The sequence below is a fragment of the Humulus lupulus genome, chromosome 7 (genome assembly GCF_963169125.1).
Source record: "Humulus lupulus chromosome 7, drHumLupu1.1, whole genome shotgun sequence".
Classification (NCBI taxonomy): domain Eukaryota; kingdom Viridiplantae; phylum Streptophyta; class Magnoliopsida; order Rosales; family Cannabaceae; genus Humulus; species Humulus lupulus.
This window is the reverse complement of record NC_084799.1, coordinates 73,777,433-73,796,328: the sequence shown is the minus strand read 5'-3', so window position 1 is coordinate 73,796,328 and position 18,896 is coordinate 73,777,433. Positions and strand designations below refer to the sequence as shown.

At 36.0% G+C, this 18,896-nt stretch overlaps 1 protein-coding gene across 1 annotated transcript; it reads right to left on the bottom strand.

Annotated features, from left to right (window-relative positions):
- Nucleotides 1-15,630: 15,630 nt before the first annotated feature.
- LOC133791848 (uncharacterized) lies at nucleotides 15,631-16,620 on the bottom strand. The gene is made up of 2 exons (XM_062229756.1): nucleotides 16,111-16,620; nucleotides 15,631-15,999 (listed from the first exon to the last, which is right to left on the bottom strand). Exons 1-2 carry the CDS (start codon nucleotides 16,618-16,620, stop codon nucleotides 15,631-15,633), a joined length of 879 nt encoding a protein of 292 aa, XP_062085740.1.
- Between the last annotated feature and the right edge of the window lie 2,276 nt (nucleotides 16,621-18,896).

Genomic DNA, 18,896 nt, shown 5'->3' with positions numbered 1-18,896 from the left:
TTGCTTGGGGATTCGAACCTTAGGCCTCAGGATCATTCCTACTACCCGATTTAGTAGGATTCGATGTCCCGGAGGCTAGGTTTTGGTCCGAGAACCTTTGTTCTTCATTTTATTGAAGGAATTCCATAATTGGTTATGACCAGGTGACCATCAAAGAACTAAAAGGTTGATCGTTCTCAAGGGTTGTTCTTTTATTAATTCTTGCTCGAGCCAGAGGTAAGAAAGCTGCACTCCATATGTGACATGCATGGTTATTCATGAGGCATGTTGAGTGTTTAAATGTGGACATTGATTGCATATCGAATGCTTAACAAATCTTGCTCACTTGTGCATGGCACTGACTAAATAGTCAGAATTGGCAATGGTGTCAGTTTTAACTGTGAAGCCGTGACTCATTAGTCAAGTTTGGCAGTAGTACTGAGCACTAGTTACATGGTATTGACTAATAAGTCAGGAACGGTCTTAGTGTGTTTAACGCAAGCTGACAAAGATTAGATCTAATCGACATCTTCATTGAATGACTCAAATGGGCATTAATTCTAGACCGACCTCAAGTTTGATGAAAACTAAAAGCGCTTGTCTAGCCTATGGCTAGTCACTTAGAGCTAGGGCCAGAGAGCCCATATGACTGCTTTGTCACATGGCTATGGGTGTTGAGCCCGAAGTGACTTACCAAACAGTCACTTATTTGATTGGAGCTAGGGCCGGAAGGTCCAGGTGACTGGATTGTCACATGGTTGTGGGTGCTGAGCCCCGTAGTGACTTGCTCGCCAGTCACTCATTATGGTTTACCAGAACCTCAAGTGTTAAATCACTCATCTGTTTAGAGCTATACGCTCCATCATGGTTAATGGAACCACAAAGTGATATTCACTCATCTGTTCAGGGCTATAAGATCTGTATGATAATAATGATCATCATTTGATAATATTTATATGTAGTAATGAGTTTTCTTGCTGGGCTTTGGCTCATGGAAGCTATGTGGTGCAGGTAAAGGAAAGAAAGCTCACCCAGCCTTGAGTGGAGAGCGTAGGTGGTGATGTGTACATATGTAGCCGCTTGACCACCACGGCCAAGGAGTTTATCAGAGGAACTAGGGGGTTAACCCTATTTTTTTTTGCCGCTTAGGTCGGCGGGTTGTAAATTTTACACCGTAATGACCATTTTATATTGTAAATAACTTGTAAATGTTTTTATGGGTCCATGAACAGTTTTATGTTTTAAATAAAATATATCATTTCCTCTTTGATTGGTTTTTCACCTTAACCTATTAATAACACATAGATTCACGTTTATAACCAAAGAACTCGATTAGCGACTTAAGCACGGTTCAAAGTTCATAGTAATGGTCTTGGAGTAACCAGGGCGTTACAATACCACCTGCCCCTATATCCCAAGCCTCCGTGGTTTTAATCGTGTGAAGTCAACTTGTTTTCCGTATCACCCATATGCAATATATTGCCCCCTATAGCTGCAATATATCGACATATGTTTATATTTTAAACACTTTTTTGCACACTTTCAACACACTTGAAGTTTGTTAAAACAACTTTGAGTGAATAAAATGTGATCCTAACAGCTGATGGAAGGTTCTAGACCTTCTAGATCTATCCTTTATTAATCTATTCATCTAAAATCCTTAAATCCTTAATAGACATGCATGTGACAAGTGTCACGTTCTTAATTATTCTATTTAAACCTTAGGTTATAATAAATATCATTTCTAGGACCAACTATACTAATCAAACCTTATTTTAAAATTAATATTTATAAACTATAGGTTAAACTTATAAAATCCATAAAAATTTCTACGAGTTTCCAAATAAACCCCGGCTTGAACCAATAATGACAAAACTACTATTACTACTATTACTAGCTAAGTAAAATTTTGAGACGCTACAATTCTCCCCTACTTAAAAGAATTTTGTCCCCGAAATTTACTTACCAAACAATTCCGAATACCATGCTCGGATGTCTCCCTCCAACTCCCACGTTGCCTCCCGTTCTGTACTATTACTCCATAGGACCTTGACTATCGGAATACTCTTAGACCGTAATTCCTTCATCCCCTTCTCTAGGATGCTAACCGGTCGTTCCTCGTAACTCAAGTCTTTCTGAAGTGCTAACGTATCATACTTGAGAACGTGGGATGGGTCTGACACATATCTACGCATCATCGAGATATGAAACACATTATGGCTATCTGCTAGAGCTAGCGGTAGGGCTAATCTATATGTTACTGGTCCCACCTTGTCCAATATCTCGAAAGGACCTATAATCCGGGGACTAAGTTTGCATTTCTTACCAAACCGCTTTACTCATTTCATAGGAGATATTCTTAAGAAGACTTGATCTTCGACTCTGAATTCCACATCTCGCCACTTGGCATCCGCATAACTCTTTTTCCGACTCTGAGCAGCGAGCATACACTTTCTAATCAACTCCACTGCATCATGAGCCTCTTTAACAGCTTCAGGTCCAAGAAGTTGTATTTCTCCTACCTTGTCCCAATGTAACAGCGATCGACACTTCCTCCTATAAAGTGACTGATATGGTGCCATACCGATCGTTTCCTGGTAGCTATTATTGTAGGAGAACTCTATAAGTAGCAAATACTTACTCCATGATCCTTCGAAGTCTAGTACACAAGCGTGAAACATATCTTCTAAAATCTGTATAGTACGCTCGGACTGAGGATGAAATGTTGTACTGATACTTAGCTTGGTACCCATGGCTTGCTACAAGCTTCCCCAAAATCTCGATGTAAACAGCGATCCTCTATCAGATACTATGATCTTAGGGATTCCATGCAGTCGTACAATTTCTCGAGCATAAATGTCTATGTATTGATATGCAGTGTACGTAGTCTTGATAGGCAGGAAGTGAGCTGATATGGTGAGTCTATCTACCACAACCCAAGTCGAGTCGTGTTGCTTATTTGGTCGTGGTAATCCTGTCACGAAGTCCATGGCTATGTCTTCCCACTTCCATTCTGGAATACTAAGCGGTTGCAATAAGCCTGCAGGTCGCTGATGTTCTGCCTTTACTTGCTGGCATATAAGTGTTAGGAACGAGTTTCCTAATACGCGACGAAATGGTGATGAGTTGGCCCAGTGTATAACAAAAATTTTGTAACATATTTAAACTACCTTTAAATATGCGGATCCATTAATATACATATATTAATCATAAACAAGAAAAGAATAGAAAATATACCTCTTGATGCCTATCAAGTGTCCTTGCTATCTTTTCATAATTTGAACGAACTTCCTATCCAAGCTGCTCCCAGGTACTCACACCAAGTTCTTCCACAACATTCTCTACACCTCAAGAAGTGTGTGGGAACTTAGAGAATAAATGATAGTTAATTTTTTATTCTACTTGATGTACTCAACACATGAGATCAAGAGAATAGGCCTGAGATTGGTTATTTATCTTTTTTAGGGAGAGATAGAAAAATATTGTTATTTTCTTTTAGAGCGAATAACAGACTCATCTTATTTTATGATAAGTCTAACTTAAATAGAAAATATTTAATTTTAAAAAATAAATCTATAACCAATTTACAATTTATCTTTTAATTAATTAATTATCTCATTAATGAAAATATCCAAAAACTAACTTTTGAATTTTCTATTAATTAATTAAATAAAAAAAATTAAAAAATCTACCATGAAAAATGTGCAGTACACGCCACACACAGTTTGTGTGTGTCGTGTACCACCCTGTATTTTAGGGATATTTGATTTTTCCATAATTATTTAATTATTTATTCAAACTACCTCAGATAAAATCCAACAGCCTGATAATTAATTCAAATTTGAATTAATTATATTTTTAACTAATTATCAAATATAATTAATTATTTTAATAAATATCAATATTTTTAAATTCAAATATAATTTGAACTTATCAAATTATTATCTCCCACTCAAATAAAGTTATTTAATTAATTCTACCAATTAATTAAAACCATTTAAATTAAATAATAATTTCAAAATTAAATATTTAATTTATTATAATTTCAAAAATCATAATCAATTAATTATTTAATATAATTTCAAAAATAAATTTAATTATTTAATATAATTTCAAAAATTATATAATAGTTAAATATTAATTAATTTTGTTAATTACAACTAATTTGTAATTAATTAATTAATCATTATTATCACATAATTACATATTTGGCCCGAAAAACAAATTTCTTCTTAAATACGTCTTTCAACCATTTTTCCCTTTATATCAACTATTTCCTTGAATAATGTTAATAGAGCCGCTATGGGGACCTATGGACCTATAATTCTAAGCTCCAATAAATTTGAGATTATTAATTTCATGATTACTCCACTATAAATATGAGAGTGTACTCTTGTAATTATAGACATTTCATTCACTAAGTACTTTATAAAATAAAGCGTCCATTGATATAATCATTACATACAAATTAACCCTCTAATAATGATTCATAATTAATCGGGAATAAATTTACCGTTTTACCCTTTTAATTATATCTTGTTTCCTTAAGTACCATTACCTTTACTAGTGAAGGATAATTCATAACTAAATTATGAATTTGAGCTCAATAACTTTTCAGTCCCAAAAGTCAACCCTTAAGAGAACCATTATTCAATCTCTCACGAGAAGGTATAGATTCCATATTTGTATACTATGTCCCTAGCCATTTACATTAATGAGTTCCCAAAACAAAAGTTTCTAGCCAAATCATTCTGACAGACCCTAACGAGTGAATCAAATAACTCATATAATATAAACATGAGTTCATAGTAACTTCAAGATTAAGATCTATTTGTATATGATAAACGGTATTTACCTAAGTATTAATAAACATATCTGGTCCAGTTCTATATATTATCTAATATATAAAGTACATCCACTAAAGTGTCCTACTACAATAGTGATTCAGATCTAGATTACATGTATTCATAATGCTAGGGGACCGTACTTGCAGTAATTAATCTAAAGATTCCATAACTTTATTTTACTGCGAACTATTCAAGTTCATTTATCTCAAACACAATCCTCCCCCTACCAATATGTGTTTGAGATCACATATATGAACTTAGGAATTTTTCTGATATTTACATAATATTATCACAGAATAATATAGTCCATAAAATATATGCATAAAAAATTCAATTTATTTATTTATTTCTTAAAACAATGTCTACTACATATGCTTTCAGGGCAAAATTCCCAACAATAAGGAATTTGGACACATATTCTGCCACGTCTTTCTTCATTCCCGACCACCAATATAGTGCCTTAAGGTCGTGAGTCATCTTGGTCGACCCTGGGTGAATTGAGTATGGGATAGTGTCTGCCTCTTCTAACATCTTCATCGTAATCCCATAGTCATTCGGCATGCATACGCGACCCTTATATCTCAAGAACCCCTGTCTTGATATAGAGAAATCCGTAGTCTTGCCTTCTTTGACTGCAACCATATGCGATACTAACTTGTCATCATGCCCTTGCCCGATCCGTATATCATCTTGTAAAATCGAATGGATGGACATGTTAGCCAGTTCACCAATGACTATTTCTATACCGACACTAGTCAGCTCTTGTTGAATTGGCTTTTCAAATCTGGAGAATGCTACCAGATTTTCGTAACTCTTTCGGCTTAATGCATTTACAACTACATTCGTTTTTCCTGGGTGGTATAGGATTTCACAGTTATAATCCTTTACTAGTTCTAACCACCTGCGCCGCCTCATGTTAAGCTCTTTCTGCATGAAGAAATATTTTAAACTCTTGTGGTCCATATAAATCTCACACCGTTCTCCATAAAGATAGTGGCGCCAGATTTTCAATGCGAAGACCACCGCTGCCAACTCCATAGTGTGTGTTGGACAACATTGCTCGTATTCCTTCACTTGCCTTGAGGCGTAGGCTATTACTTTGTCATTTTACATCAGCATACAACCCAAACCTTGTTTTGACGCATCATAGTATACTACAAACTTGTCGTTGGGTATCAGTACACAAAGTACTGGTGCTGCACATAGTTTATCTTTGAGCAACTAGAAGCTCTCTTGACATTTATCTGTCCAGTTGAACTTTTGTTGTTTCCGAGCCAGGTTGGTAAGCGGAGTGACTATCTTAGAAAATCCTTCTACAAATCTTCGGTAATAGCCTGCTAGCCTGAGAAAACTTCTAACTTCTGACGCATTCTTAGGTCTTGGCCAATCCTTCATAATCTCTACTTTAGTTGGGTCTACTGCGACTCCATCCTTGGATATTATATGGCCGAGGAATGCTACTTGTGATAGCCAAAATTCACACTTCTTGAACTTGGCATAAAGTTAATGCTCCTTTAGTCGCAGCATGGTCAATCTTAAATGTTCCTTGTGCCCAACTTTATCCTTGGAGTACACCAAAATACCGTCAATGAACACTACGAAAAATTTGTCCAAGTAATCCTTGAAGACCTTATTCATTAAGTCCATAAATGGGGCTGGAGCGTTGGTAAGACCAAAAGACATAACTAGGAACTCGTAATGTCCATATTGAGTCCTAAAAGTTGTCTTTGGTATATCCTCTTCCCTTACCTTGAGTTAGTGATAATCAGACCGTAGATCAATCATTGAAAATACAGTCGCTCCTCAGAGTTGATCAAATAAATCATCGATTCAGAGTAGTGGGTACTTGTTCTTAATTGTCACCTTGTTCAGCTCGCAGTAATCGATACACATCCGCATACTTCCATCCTTCTTCTTCACAAATAGAACTGATGCTCCCTATGGCGAATGGCTTGGTCTGATGAAACCTAAGTCTAAGAGTTCTTGCAACTGCATTTTCAGATCCTTGAGTTTCGTAGGTGCCATCTGGTATGGTGCCTTTGAGATAGGCTCGGTTCCTGGTACTAGCTCAATTGTGAAGAAAATTTCCCAAGTAGGTGGTAACCCTGGTAAGTTGTCAGGAAATATCTTTGGAAATTATTTTATAATGCATATATCTCCAACCTTTAACGGTGTTTCTTGTGCCACATCCTTGACGCTTGCTAATAATGCATGACATCCTTTCTCTATCATCTTCTGAGCTTTGAGAGAAGAGATAAGCAGTGTCCGTAGTCTTGAAACCTTTCCCATAAAACATAGTTTCTGACTGTCAGGAGTTTCGAACGTCACTTGCTTACGTCTACAGTTGATGGTTGCGTCATGCCTTGCTAGCTAGTCCATGCCCAGTATTACGTCGAAGTCCTTGATCTCTAGCTCTATCAGGTCTCCTTCTAGTTCCATGCCCTCGACTCTGATCGGTACTCCTCGTACTATTCGTGATGATAGAACTACTTCACCCGAAGGCAGTTTCGTAACAAACCTAGTTCTAAATCTTTCACAAGGTTTGTCTAATTTTTCTATCATTCCTAACAAGATATAAGAGTGTGTTGCTCCCGCATCAAAATAATATTGAACATATATTATTGAGGATCGGAAGCTGACCTATGACCACTTTGTTACTAGCTTCAGATTCTCCCTGGGTCAAGGAAAAGACTCTGGCTGGAACCATCTTATTGTCCTTCTTTTCTTCTGTTTTGAGCTGCGGACACTCCTTTTTCCAATGACCTTCCTAGCCACAATTGAAACAATCCTTGATGTTTGCACGACACTCCCCGGGATGTCTTTTCTGGCATTTGGAGCACTGAGGGTATTCCACATAACCTGACCTATTGTTATCGTTATTAGATCATGCTCTTTTGTCACCCTTGACTTGCTTATTATCAGGATGCTTCCTTTTCTGCCCATTATTGTTGTGTTGGTGGTTGTTGTAGTTTCTACCATTTTGAGTCTGACTTTGCTGTTTGGGTTCAGACTTGCTTGCCTCCTCTTTACCAACATTTTCTTAGGGCCTTTCCACCTCTATAACCGTTTCCAGAACATCGGCGTAAGAAGTGGTTCTAGGATTTGACAGCTTGATACCTAACTCAATCTTGGGTCTGAGTCCCCTGGTGAACTTGGTAACCCTCAAGAAATCGGTTGGAACCAACTCTGGTGCGAACTTGGCTAGACGATCAAATTGTTGAGCATTCTTGACTACCATTAAATTGCCCTGCTTCAGGCTGGCAAATTCTTCCACCCTTGTAGCGATGACAGTCGAGTTGTAATACTTTTTGTGAAATAACTCCACGAATTTGGTCCAAGTCATGGTGGTGACATCATGAGTTTTCTATACTAAATCCCACTAGATTCTAGCATCCTTTTTTAGAAGAGAAGAAACGAAGGATATGCGATCCATGTTGCCGAGGTTCATGTGTGCTAGAATAGGCTCTACATTTCTGAGCCATTCTTCTGCCTCAAAGGGTTCGGTTGTCCCTTCAAAGTTTGGAGTATGTTGCTTACGAAAAGGCTTGTAGATTTTCTCTTTGTACTGAGCTGGATAAGGGGCGTAGTTTGCACCGGCCATCCCCCATATGGACCTACTTGCTGGAATGCTTGAGCCAGTGGCTGAGGCTGCAGCTGAGGTTGCGGTTAAGGCTAGGGCTGAGGCTGCGACTGCGGCTGTTGTCGTTGTTGTTGTAGCAGTTCTTCTACTTGTTGACGTAGCCAGATAATTTCAGCAGTGTTGTCCACCAGAGGTGGTGCATTTCTATTAACAGCAGCATTGGTAGCACTCGTTCCCTTTCTTTGGATTGGAGGGGCTTCATGAGTCTCATTGGCGGTGCTGGGGGCATTGCCATTCGTGCGTGCAGATCTTTGGAGCGACATCTTCAACAAAGTTCTAACAGTTGAGAAAACATGTTAGAAGTTACCCTAATAGGTTCTAAGACAAAACTTAGTCTAAGTAAACATAACTTGGACCTATCAGTTATGATTTCTTATAAAAAAATTATGTAAGCTTTCTTTATAAATTAGGGTGTGTTTCTATACTTAGAATAATAAGCCATCTTTATTATTTTCTAAGTTTGTTTCAAAATTTAACCATATTGAGGGAGGGCTGGGATTAGTAAAATCGTTCCCACTACTATGACCCCCTAAACTCTCAATACAGAACCCGATCCATTGATTTGTATCCACCCTCACCGAACTCAGTAATTATTTATTGAATTTATTATAATTGTACAAAAAAAATCAAACTCATACATGCCATTAAAAAATAACAACTTTATTTATTTGGAAAAATATTTTCACTATTTACAATCACAAATTCAAAATAAATAAAGAAACTATACTAATAATAATCTAAGGTAAACTTTCTAAAAATCAGGATCTTTTACATCTAACACTTCATCTAACATATCATCATTTATTTCCTCATAATCATCATTACTATGAGCCTTGAAACTACCTCGGAGGATATTCATTAAGATATTATGCTTTTGTTCATTAGTGAATTGAAACTCAAACTTAGAGGTAAACCTAAGTATAAGAAAATAATATCTCATGTCTACTAGTAAATCATCTTCATCATCCATAGTCTCCCATAATTCTTCTAATTTTGAAACTACAGTAGGAAAATTCTTAAAAAGCCTAATTACTAAGACATATTGTTCCATGGCTCTCATCATGATTTGCCTAGCGATTTGAAGGTGAACTATCTCCTTGTGAAATTTGACAAATCTTTGAGTGATTCTTTCTAGCACTCCTATTGTATTCCTTGGTTCTCTAATCCTTTTCAATGTCTTAATGGATCAGATTTCATGCTAGGTCAAAGCTCCATTCATTTTTAACTAAAAACATAATGACTAAAATGTTAGCTATTAACATAAACATAACATTCATAACATAAACACTTACATTGGCGGTTTAATCCGGAGCTTTTGCGTGTGTATCAAGGAGAACTTCATGCATATGAGCTGTGGGATCTGATACCAACTATAATGCCATGACTAATTCTAAGACCTCGAACTATTAAAACTACTAAGCATAACTACTATTTTGGAATACATACATAGGATAATAGAACTTTATTATAAAAATAAAAATACTGGATCCCATTGTTATTACATAAAAACATAAAGAAAATATAAACCTTTAATTAATTGTTCAAATACTAAATGTAGAAAAATAAATACATAAATTAAAAAGACTCAAAATATAAACTTCATCATCGATCTTTCCCACCAGTTCATTCATTCAGTTCTCGCCCAATACACATGCCAAAGCTGCTATGAATCTATCCCGCCTTCCATGCTCATTTTCCTGCACCATCTAAAATAAAAGGAATTAGCCTAATGCCGAGCAAGGAAAATCTACTAAAATATATCATAAGTCATAACACTAAAAACATATACCATAAAAACGTATGACATAAAAACGTAACTCATAAAACATAGGAAAACAATATTAATGGCCATTAACTCATTATCGTAGTATGTGATAGAAAACATCTAGGTCCTCTTGCTACTATTCGAGGTAGGTTTAAACACAATATAGTATATGATAAACCATCTAGGTCCTCTTGCTACTATTCTAGGTAGGTTAAATCATAACTATAATCATGGTAATGATAAAAATATTGGGATTTGCTTATTTGCTATCTAAGCACTATATTTCCCAAACGACTTCAACATAAACATATACATATACATATATAACATATAAACATAACACAACATATAAACATAATCATAACACATAAAATCTAACCTATTTTCCTTACCAAAAACTGGGATATTGGAGACAAGAACGGGATGGAAAACTCCTAAAATAAAACATTAAGAATCATAAGTTTCTAAAGAAATAGAGATGAAAAGAATATCTAAACCATCAAGATAGTAACTTACCAAAAACCTTAAGTTTCAAGAAACTTAAACACCTAACCAAAAGTCATAATAACAAGTTAGGATCTGAAAGAAAATGAAAGAAAATAAAAGAACTATAATTAACTAAATCTAAGGATAAGAATACCTTGGATAGACTAGGACTTCGATCTACACCTCAATACCGAAATGTCACTCTATCATACTTCCCAAGTGTTTAGAAAAGCTTAGATTGGAAATATTTTAATCCCAAAACCCTAGTGTTTTCTCTCTAGAATAAACTTAGAAGCTTGGAGGCTCTGAAGAATGCTTGAATGATGAATGAAATGGCTGAGTGAAAGGTCCTATTTATAGAGTTCAAGGAGTGAAACTAACTCCTTTTAAAATGAATAAATAAATGAATAATAATTGAATAAATTTGAATTTTCTGTTAAATAGATGCCCAGAACTCGGTAAAAAATGTTCAAGAGCAAGTCCAAGTTGTTGAGGCTGTTTTAAGCTCGAATTCCACGAATTTTCAAACTACATTGAAGGAGCTGATATATCGCCCCTATAGGCGATATATCATCTGCCCCTATATCCTGAGCCTCCGTGGTTTCGTTCGAGCGAAGTCAACGTGTTTTCCGTATCACCCATAGGCGATATATCGACCCCTATAGCTGTGATATATTGGCATACGCTGATATTTTAAACACGTTTTTGCACACTTTTAGCACACTTGAAGTTTTTTAAAACAACATTGACTGAATACAATGTGATCCTAATAGCTGCTGGAAGGTTCTAGACCTTCTAGATCTATCCTTTATTCATTTATTCATCTAAAATCCTTAAATCTTTAATAAACATGCATGTGACAAATGTCACTTTCTTAATTATTCTATCTAAACCTTAGGTTATAATAAATATCATTTCTAGGACCAACTATACTAATCAAACCTTATGTTAAAATTAATATTTCTAAACTATAGGTTAAACTTATAAAGTCCATAACTATTTCTACGAGTTTCTAACTAAATCCCGGCTTGAACCAATAATCACGAAAACTAAAATAGTACAAGCTACTACTACTGCTACTACTACTACTATCTAGCTAAGTAAAATTTCGAGACGCTACATGACCTCTTGTTCATGTTTATTGGATCTTTTGATTCATTCATTAAGGTCTCTTAATATAACGAGGCTAGTGACTTTTGTTTTGGAGATTCAATAAGTCTAATGGTTGTGAACATGATTTTACAATAATGGAATCCATGCTTTCTTGACGTATCGAATATTGCTTCCCTTAAGGGTTAAATCTGGGACTGAATAGTTATTGAGCTCAAATCTATAATATGATTATATATTAATTATTTACTAATGAATTACTTGTACTTAAGGAATAAGAGTAATTAGAAATGTAAAACGGTGAATCTTGACCAGCTCTAATTAACGAACAAATAAATGGAGGACAAAACTACATTTATTGATTATATCAATGGACTGCATGAGAATACTTTGTAAATATAATTCTATAATTACTAAGAGTGAAAGTCCATATTTATAGTGGAGTAATAATGGAATTAATAAATAAGATTATTTAATTAAAGAGTAATTAATAGTTTGGTTCATTGGAGCTTAGTATTATAGGTCCATGGTCTCTGAGTCGCCTCTGTCCTACATTGTCAAGGGTAAATATGTCACTGGCAAGATAAATGGAGAAAATGACTAAATTGCAAATGAATTAATTTTTCAGGGCTAAGTAATTATTATATGTAATTAGTTAATTATGAATTGATTGTTTTACTAATGAGCTTTTATTTGAAAAACTTCATATTAGTTGAATTAATATTAATCAGTGTTTGGATTAATATTATAGAGAGTTAAATACTATCTTAGTATAAGATAATTATTCAAAACTGATAAATTAAGATAATGTTAATTTTAAATTAACTGATATTTATTTTTTATATAATATTTATATTATTTTTAAATAAATATATTGTCTTAATTTTAATTAAACAAACAAATGAGAAAAATTAGGGACCAATGAGTGTGTTGTACATGCCACACTCAATGACAAGTGTCTCTGGGATTTGAATTTTAACTATTATTTGTTTATTTAATTATTGATTTAATTTGATTAAAATAAATAATTAAAATAAAAATCTAACAGATCAGTTTTGAATTAATTAAATTAAAAGAAAATAAAATTGTTTTATTATCTTTATAAGTTTGAAAAATATACGATCTTTATCAGACGTATCAGTAAGAAACAGTTGATATAATTTTCTAAGCCAAAAAATTTCCCTAGAACTCTCTAAAGCATTCTCTTCTCCAAACTCTCTAGAGCTCATGTGTTGAGAATATCTAGAGAGCCTAAACAATCAAACTAGTGAATCTTACATGCCCACGCACGTCCTTGTGTGTTTGAGGAACGACTTAGAAGACTTTGATGTGAGTCTTTGCAAGGATAAGAGGATCGTTTGATTATACAAAAATACTCAAGGACTTTTGATTGGATGCAAGAGGTATTCTTCTTTCCTTTTTGTGTGTATATTTAATGTATAAATATATGTATTGATCCAGGCTCGATATTAATGAAATTTTAAACCACCACCCATTTTGCTACTTCATTGATTTTATTAAATTAATAGCAACAAAAAATTCATTCATACCCGATTTCATACAAAAATATCTATCACCAATAGATCCAAAAACTCATAATAAAAATTCATTCATATCCAATTCCATACACAAATCTATACATGAACGAAATAGTCAGAAAACCCAACAAATATATGAAGAAAACCCAAAAAAAAGGTCACAGAACTCAGCAAAAATACAAAGAAAACCCAGAAAAATGGAAAGAAAAGCCCATCTACCGAGCCTTTCCCCCTTGCCCTGATCCATCCACCAACCATGTCCATCATGCCTGGAAGAACTATTGTAAGGAACCAATCGCGAAGCTCATCATCCATGCCACGAAGCTCATTGTCCACTATGTCTCCAACATCATCGAATCGCGATCTAGTGGCGCCCCTATAGATCTGAGCATGCCCACATTGCTAATCGCCTAGCAATGGCTGTTCGTCGGCCCAAGTTTTCCACTCAACAACGACTGCTCGTCCGGTCAAAAGAAGAAGAAGAAGAAGAAGAAGATCTAGTTTTCCAAAATTATATTTTGTTGTTAATTTTGATTGATTTGGTCCATATTTTAGGTGTATAGATTAATTTTACTTTTTAAGTTTAGTTTAAATTTAAATTTTGATTTATGTTTAGTATAATTATTTTAATGTGATGATTAATTAAAATATGATTTTTTTGTTATTTTAAAATTTTATTTCAAATTTTTTTTTTTCAATTTTTTTTTTGATCAAGAAAGAAAATTTATCGATCAACCAACAAAATACAAACAAAGGCCAGAGCAAAAGCTCCACCAAACCAATTACAGTTTATAAATGAAATCTAACATTTTCCTTTCTCTAGATGACATATTTTTAGAGCTGAAACTAAGAGTTTTGGATTTAATAGAAAACCAGATCAATTGGTCTAACTTAGTAATCGAATAACAGCAATTATCAAACACACATTTGTTCCTGTTAAACCAGAGGAAGTAGACAGTAGCTGCAAGAGAAGCAACTACCACCTGGCCCAATCAATCATGCCTGCAAACAGCCAACCAATCATGCCACTCAACAAACTTCCCAGGCCAGATCAGATCCCCCAACCAGGTAGCAATAGACAGTCTGAGCTTCTCAGAAAAAGTGCACTCAAAGAAGAGATGCGAATGGGATTCATTAATCTGGTAACAAACAGGGCAGCTCAAAGAATCAATATTCACATGAGAGTAATGGAGAAGATCTCTAGTGAGTAAGTGATTATTAATAGCTTGCCAAAGAACAAACCGGTGCTTAGGCACTGAAAACTTGCACCAAACTGTACGCCCATAGTCTATCCTAACACTAGAAATAAAGAGAGAGTACAACTTGCTAAGTCTGAGCCGACCATGCACCATAGCAGCATCCAAATCTGTTCGAGACACTAAGTGACTCAGCTTAATTAGTTTTTTCCAATACCAACTGTCATCTTGTTTCAATTTATAGTCCCTGATTGGTACTCCTTTTAAGTAAATGGTATTCACCCATTTCACCCAAAGTTGGTCCTGCTTAAAGGAAATGGCCTAGAGAAACTGAGCTATCATAGCCTTGTTCCAAGCAGGCCCTTCTCTAAACCCAAGCCCTCCATAAGCTTTAGGACGACACACAAAATTCCAGGAAGCTAGGTGAAATTTGATGCGGTTTCCCTTCATACCCCACAAGAAATTCCGACAAAAACAATCAATATTTCTAACCACATGTTGAGGTAAAAGAAAAATGTTCATCCAATAGTTCCTAATTCCCAATAAGATAGACTGGATTAATTGTGTTCTGCCAGCATAAGATAAGTTTCGGTTGGCTCAAGAATTAAGGCATAATCTGATCTTCTTGAGGATTATTTCAAAGTCAGATGCTTTGCATTTGGTAGGTCTAAGAGGGACACCAAGGTACTTCATCGGAAAAGATCCCTCCTACAGATTAGTACAATTCAACACAACCTCCTTAGCTGCAACAGTCAGCCCACCAAGATAAATTCAGGATTTACTAAAGTTGATAGAAAGACCCGAAGACAAGGAAAACTTAGTAAGAGCTGAGTGCAAAATCTGGACAGATTGGGGATTAGCCTTACAAAAAATAAGTAAATCATCCACAAAGCAAAGATTAACAAGATTGAGAGATTTGCACATATGATGAAATTTGAATCCTTTATCCTTGGAAGCTTTGAGGAACAAACGAGTAAGATAATCCATCACAATGACAAAAAGTAGAGGAGAGATATGATCCCCTTGCCTAGCCCTTTACCTCCATGAAAGTGACCTTCGATTCTACCATTTAACAGTAACGAGTAGGAGTGCCTATCAAGCAAATCATGATCCAACAGATAAATTTACTAGGAAAGCATAGAGCTTTTAGCAAATTCTCCAAGAAGTCCCAATCAATTGAATCATAGGCTTTGCTAAGATCAATCTTCATGGCACATCTAGGTGAGCTATTTTTCCTATTATAACCCTTTATCAAATCTTGAAATATGAGAACATTATAGGCAAAAGATCTATGCTTTATGAAGGCATCTTGATTAGAGTTAATCAACGAAGGAAGGATAGTCGCAAGCCTACTACAAAGCCTCTTATATATGCATTTATAGATGGTAGTGCAACAAGCAATTGGCCTGAAATCACCAGCAGTAGCAGGCTGGTCCACCTTCGGAATCAGCACCAAGAGAGTGTCATTTAAAATTTGAGGGATTAATCTTGTCTCAAAAAATTCAAGGATAGCTTGAGAGACCTCTCTGCCTATTTATTTCCACAGAACCTTGAGAGACCTCCCTGGACTTTTAACAAGATGAATGCTAGAGAGAGCCAATTTAACATCATGAGCAGTAAACGGCTTAATTAGATCCAGTTGGGAAGTTAAATCTAAAACCGGGCCATAAGAGATACTTTTCTTATCAATATGGCCATTAGCTCTACCAGAACAGCCTAAGTAGCTCTGAAAATGATGAAGGAAATGGTGAATTACCTGCTCATAATCATCAACAACAGTCCCCTCATCTGATAAATAAGAGACTATGTGATTAGCTAATTTCCTTTTCTTCAAACTGGCATGGAAGAAAGCCGTATTGTCATCCCTAAAACGAAGCCAAGTGATCTTACTCTTTTGACGAATAAAACTCTCATAGACCTTCTCATGTCTTCTAAAATCCAACAACGTTTCTCTTTCAGCCAAGATCAAAGAATCATTGCTAGGATCAGCATACAAAGCATTCTGAGCATGCTGGAACAGAGATTTACTATGCTCAAATTGGCAACCAACATCCCCCATAATCCTCCAATTGAATCTATTTAGCACATGCTTAAGCCTGGTCAATTTCTGAGCCAATCTCGACAAACTATCACCCCTAGAACAGATAGGCTTAGTCCAGCTATCTAACACAATCTCTCAAAATCGATGATGAGAAGCCCACATGTTAAAGTAACGAAAAGGCTGAATCCCCAAATTTCTGATTTCAACTGGTTTGATAAGTAAAGAGTTGTGATCAGAGACCACCTCCCTTTGGGAAAAAGCTGTAGCTGAGGGAAACTTATCCATCCAAACCTCATTACAGAAAATTCTATCCAGTTTAGAATAAATGTGATGCCCATCCTCTTGGTTGTTAGACCAAGTGAAACAGGTCCCATAACCTTCATTTCTTCAACCAATCCGAGAGCCAACCAGGCTTGAGCATCCTCCATTTCCTTCCCTGATATAGGCCTCCCACCCAACCGATCCGTGCTGTCAAACACTGCATTGAAGTCCCCCAGAACTAGCCACGGCTGGCAAGACAAGTGCACCTAGGACAGATTATTCCACAGAACTCTCCGAGTTTCTAAACAGTTGGAGCCATAGACAGTAGTTAGAAAGAAGTATAGGTTCCTACTACGAATATGAACATGACAACGTAACATTTGAGAAGATTCCTGAATGATATCAACATGAGCCAAATGTGGTTTCCAAATTAATAAGATTCTGCCCTCAAGACAGTCATTACTGTAATAATTCCAATCATAAAATGTAGAACTCATAATAGCTTTAATTTTATCCCCCTTGATTTTAGTTTCAAGTAATGCACCTATACCAACCTTATTCAATCTATAAACATCTAAGACTGAAACCTGTTTATTCTTTCCGTTCATCCCTCTAACATTCCAAGATAGGATGTTGTAAAATTCCATTAATATTATTGAAACAGACCTGTTCCGGCAAAACCTTCTGAGACACTTGCAAAGCACTATAAGAATTCCTTAAAGAGTTACTAGTATCTGAGACTTTACTTTTCCATTCCCAGTTCTCTTAGGACGAGCCAAACCAGTATCATTTGATCCAAAACCAGCTGGAGCTTCTGCTTGAGAAGACTTTGGGTCTATATTAGTAGGATTCTGCTTCATATTAGTGGCATTCTCAACTGACTGTTGAACAGTTTCTGGTTTATTTTGAGGCTCTTTCTTCCTCCAAACAAATCTGGCTTCAAATTTACAAGAGCTTGAGGAATGCCCTAGCTTCTTATAATTAGAACACTTGGTTGGAAGCTACTCATACTCAATCGGCTGTTCCATCACCTGACCCCGTTCATTAATATAACTGATGAATTGAGGCAGCTTATCAGCTATTTCCATGTCCACTAAGACTCGGTAAAAAATGAGCATGGACCTTTCCTTGGTAATCTTATCCACCATAATAGGCTTCCCTATTGTGCTAACAAGTGCACTCAAGCACTTAACACCCCAATACTGTAATCCAAGTTCAGGTAGACGAATCCACACCAGAACTGATTTTACTGATCGCAAGGAGTCTAGATCAGTTGTCCATGGTCGAAGGAGAATAGGTTTCTTGTCAAAATGAACCACACCAGTTTCAAGAACCAAATCGCAGGTAGCTTCATCACGAAATTTCACCATGGTGAAACCTGAATGTAGGCGAGCCACTCTCTCAACACCAAGTTTGCCCCAAATTCATTTTATGAACCCTTCAAAGATGGCTAGAGGAGGATTAGCTCCAATTACAACACAAATCAAAGCTGATTTCCAAAAAGATGCTTCAACTTCAATCTCTTCCAAGTCCAATTGAGCAATGACCTGACCCTCCATAAGCAATGGTTCCTCATATTGCAGCTGCAAACCCCCATAAGTAGGCAGGGATTGTTTAAATTTTGCCCAGGTTGCTTTTGCCGATTCTTGAAAATTGCCAGTCTCAACCTCTGCAGCCCAAGAGATCGGACCCTGAGCATCATCGGACTGAAGAATCCCCCTCGAACTTCCTTCATCGACCCCATGACCAGATGCCTGCTGCACATCAATCGCAACATCCTCCTTCACACTCTCGGCACAATTCTTGAGTCCAGACCCAGGATTCACAGCAGCGTCACATTCTTCCTTAGTGAATTCGGCCTCCAAAGATGGAAGAAGAGAATTGGATGAAGGGAGCTCTAGATCTCGATCTTGTTTGGCTGGCTTCTGCACAGATTTGCGCCTCCTCGCGATGGAAGGAGAGAAACCTGAGACTCACGCCTTTTTATTTATTTCAATTTTTATTAGTTTTAATTTATTAAATTATTCATTAAT

Excerpts from the sequence above, each read along its gene's own strand:
- LOC133791848 (XM_062229756.1), bottom strand. The coding sequence starts at position 16,620 with ATGGGGGATGTTGGTTGCCAATTTGAGCATAGTAAATCTCTGTTCCAG. Across the intron at positions 16,000-16,110 it reads GTCCAGGGAGGTCTCTCAAG|GTGGACCAGCCTGCTACTGC; the intron begins GTTCTGTGGAAA and ends CTGATTCCGAAG.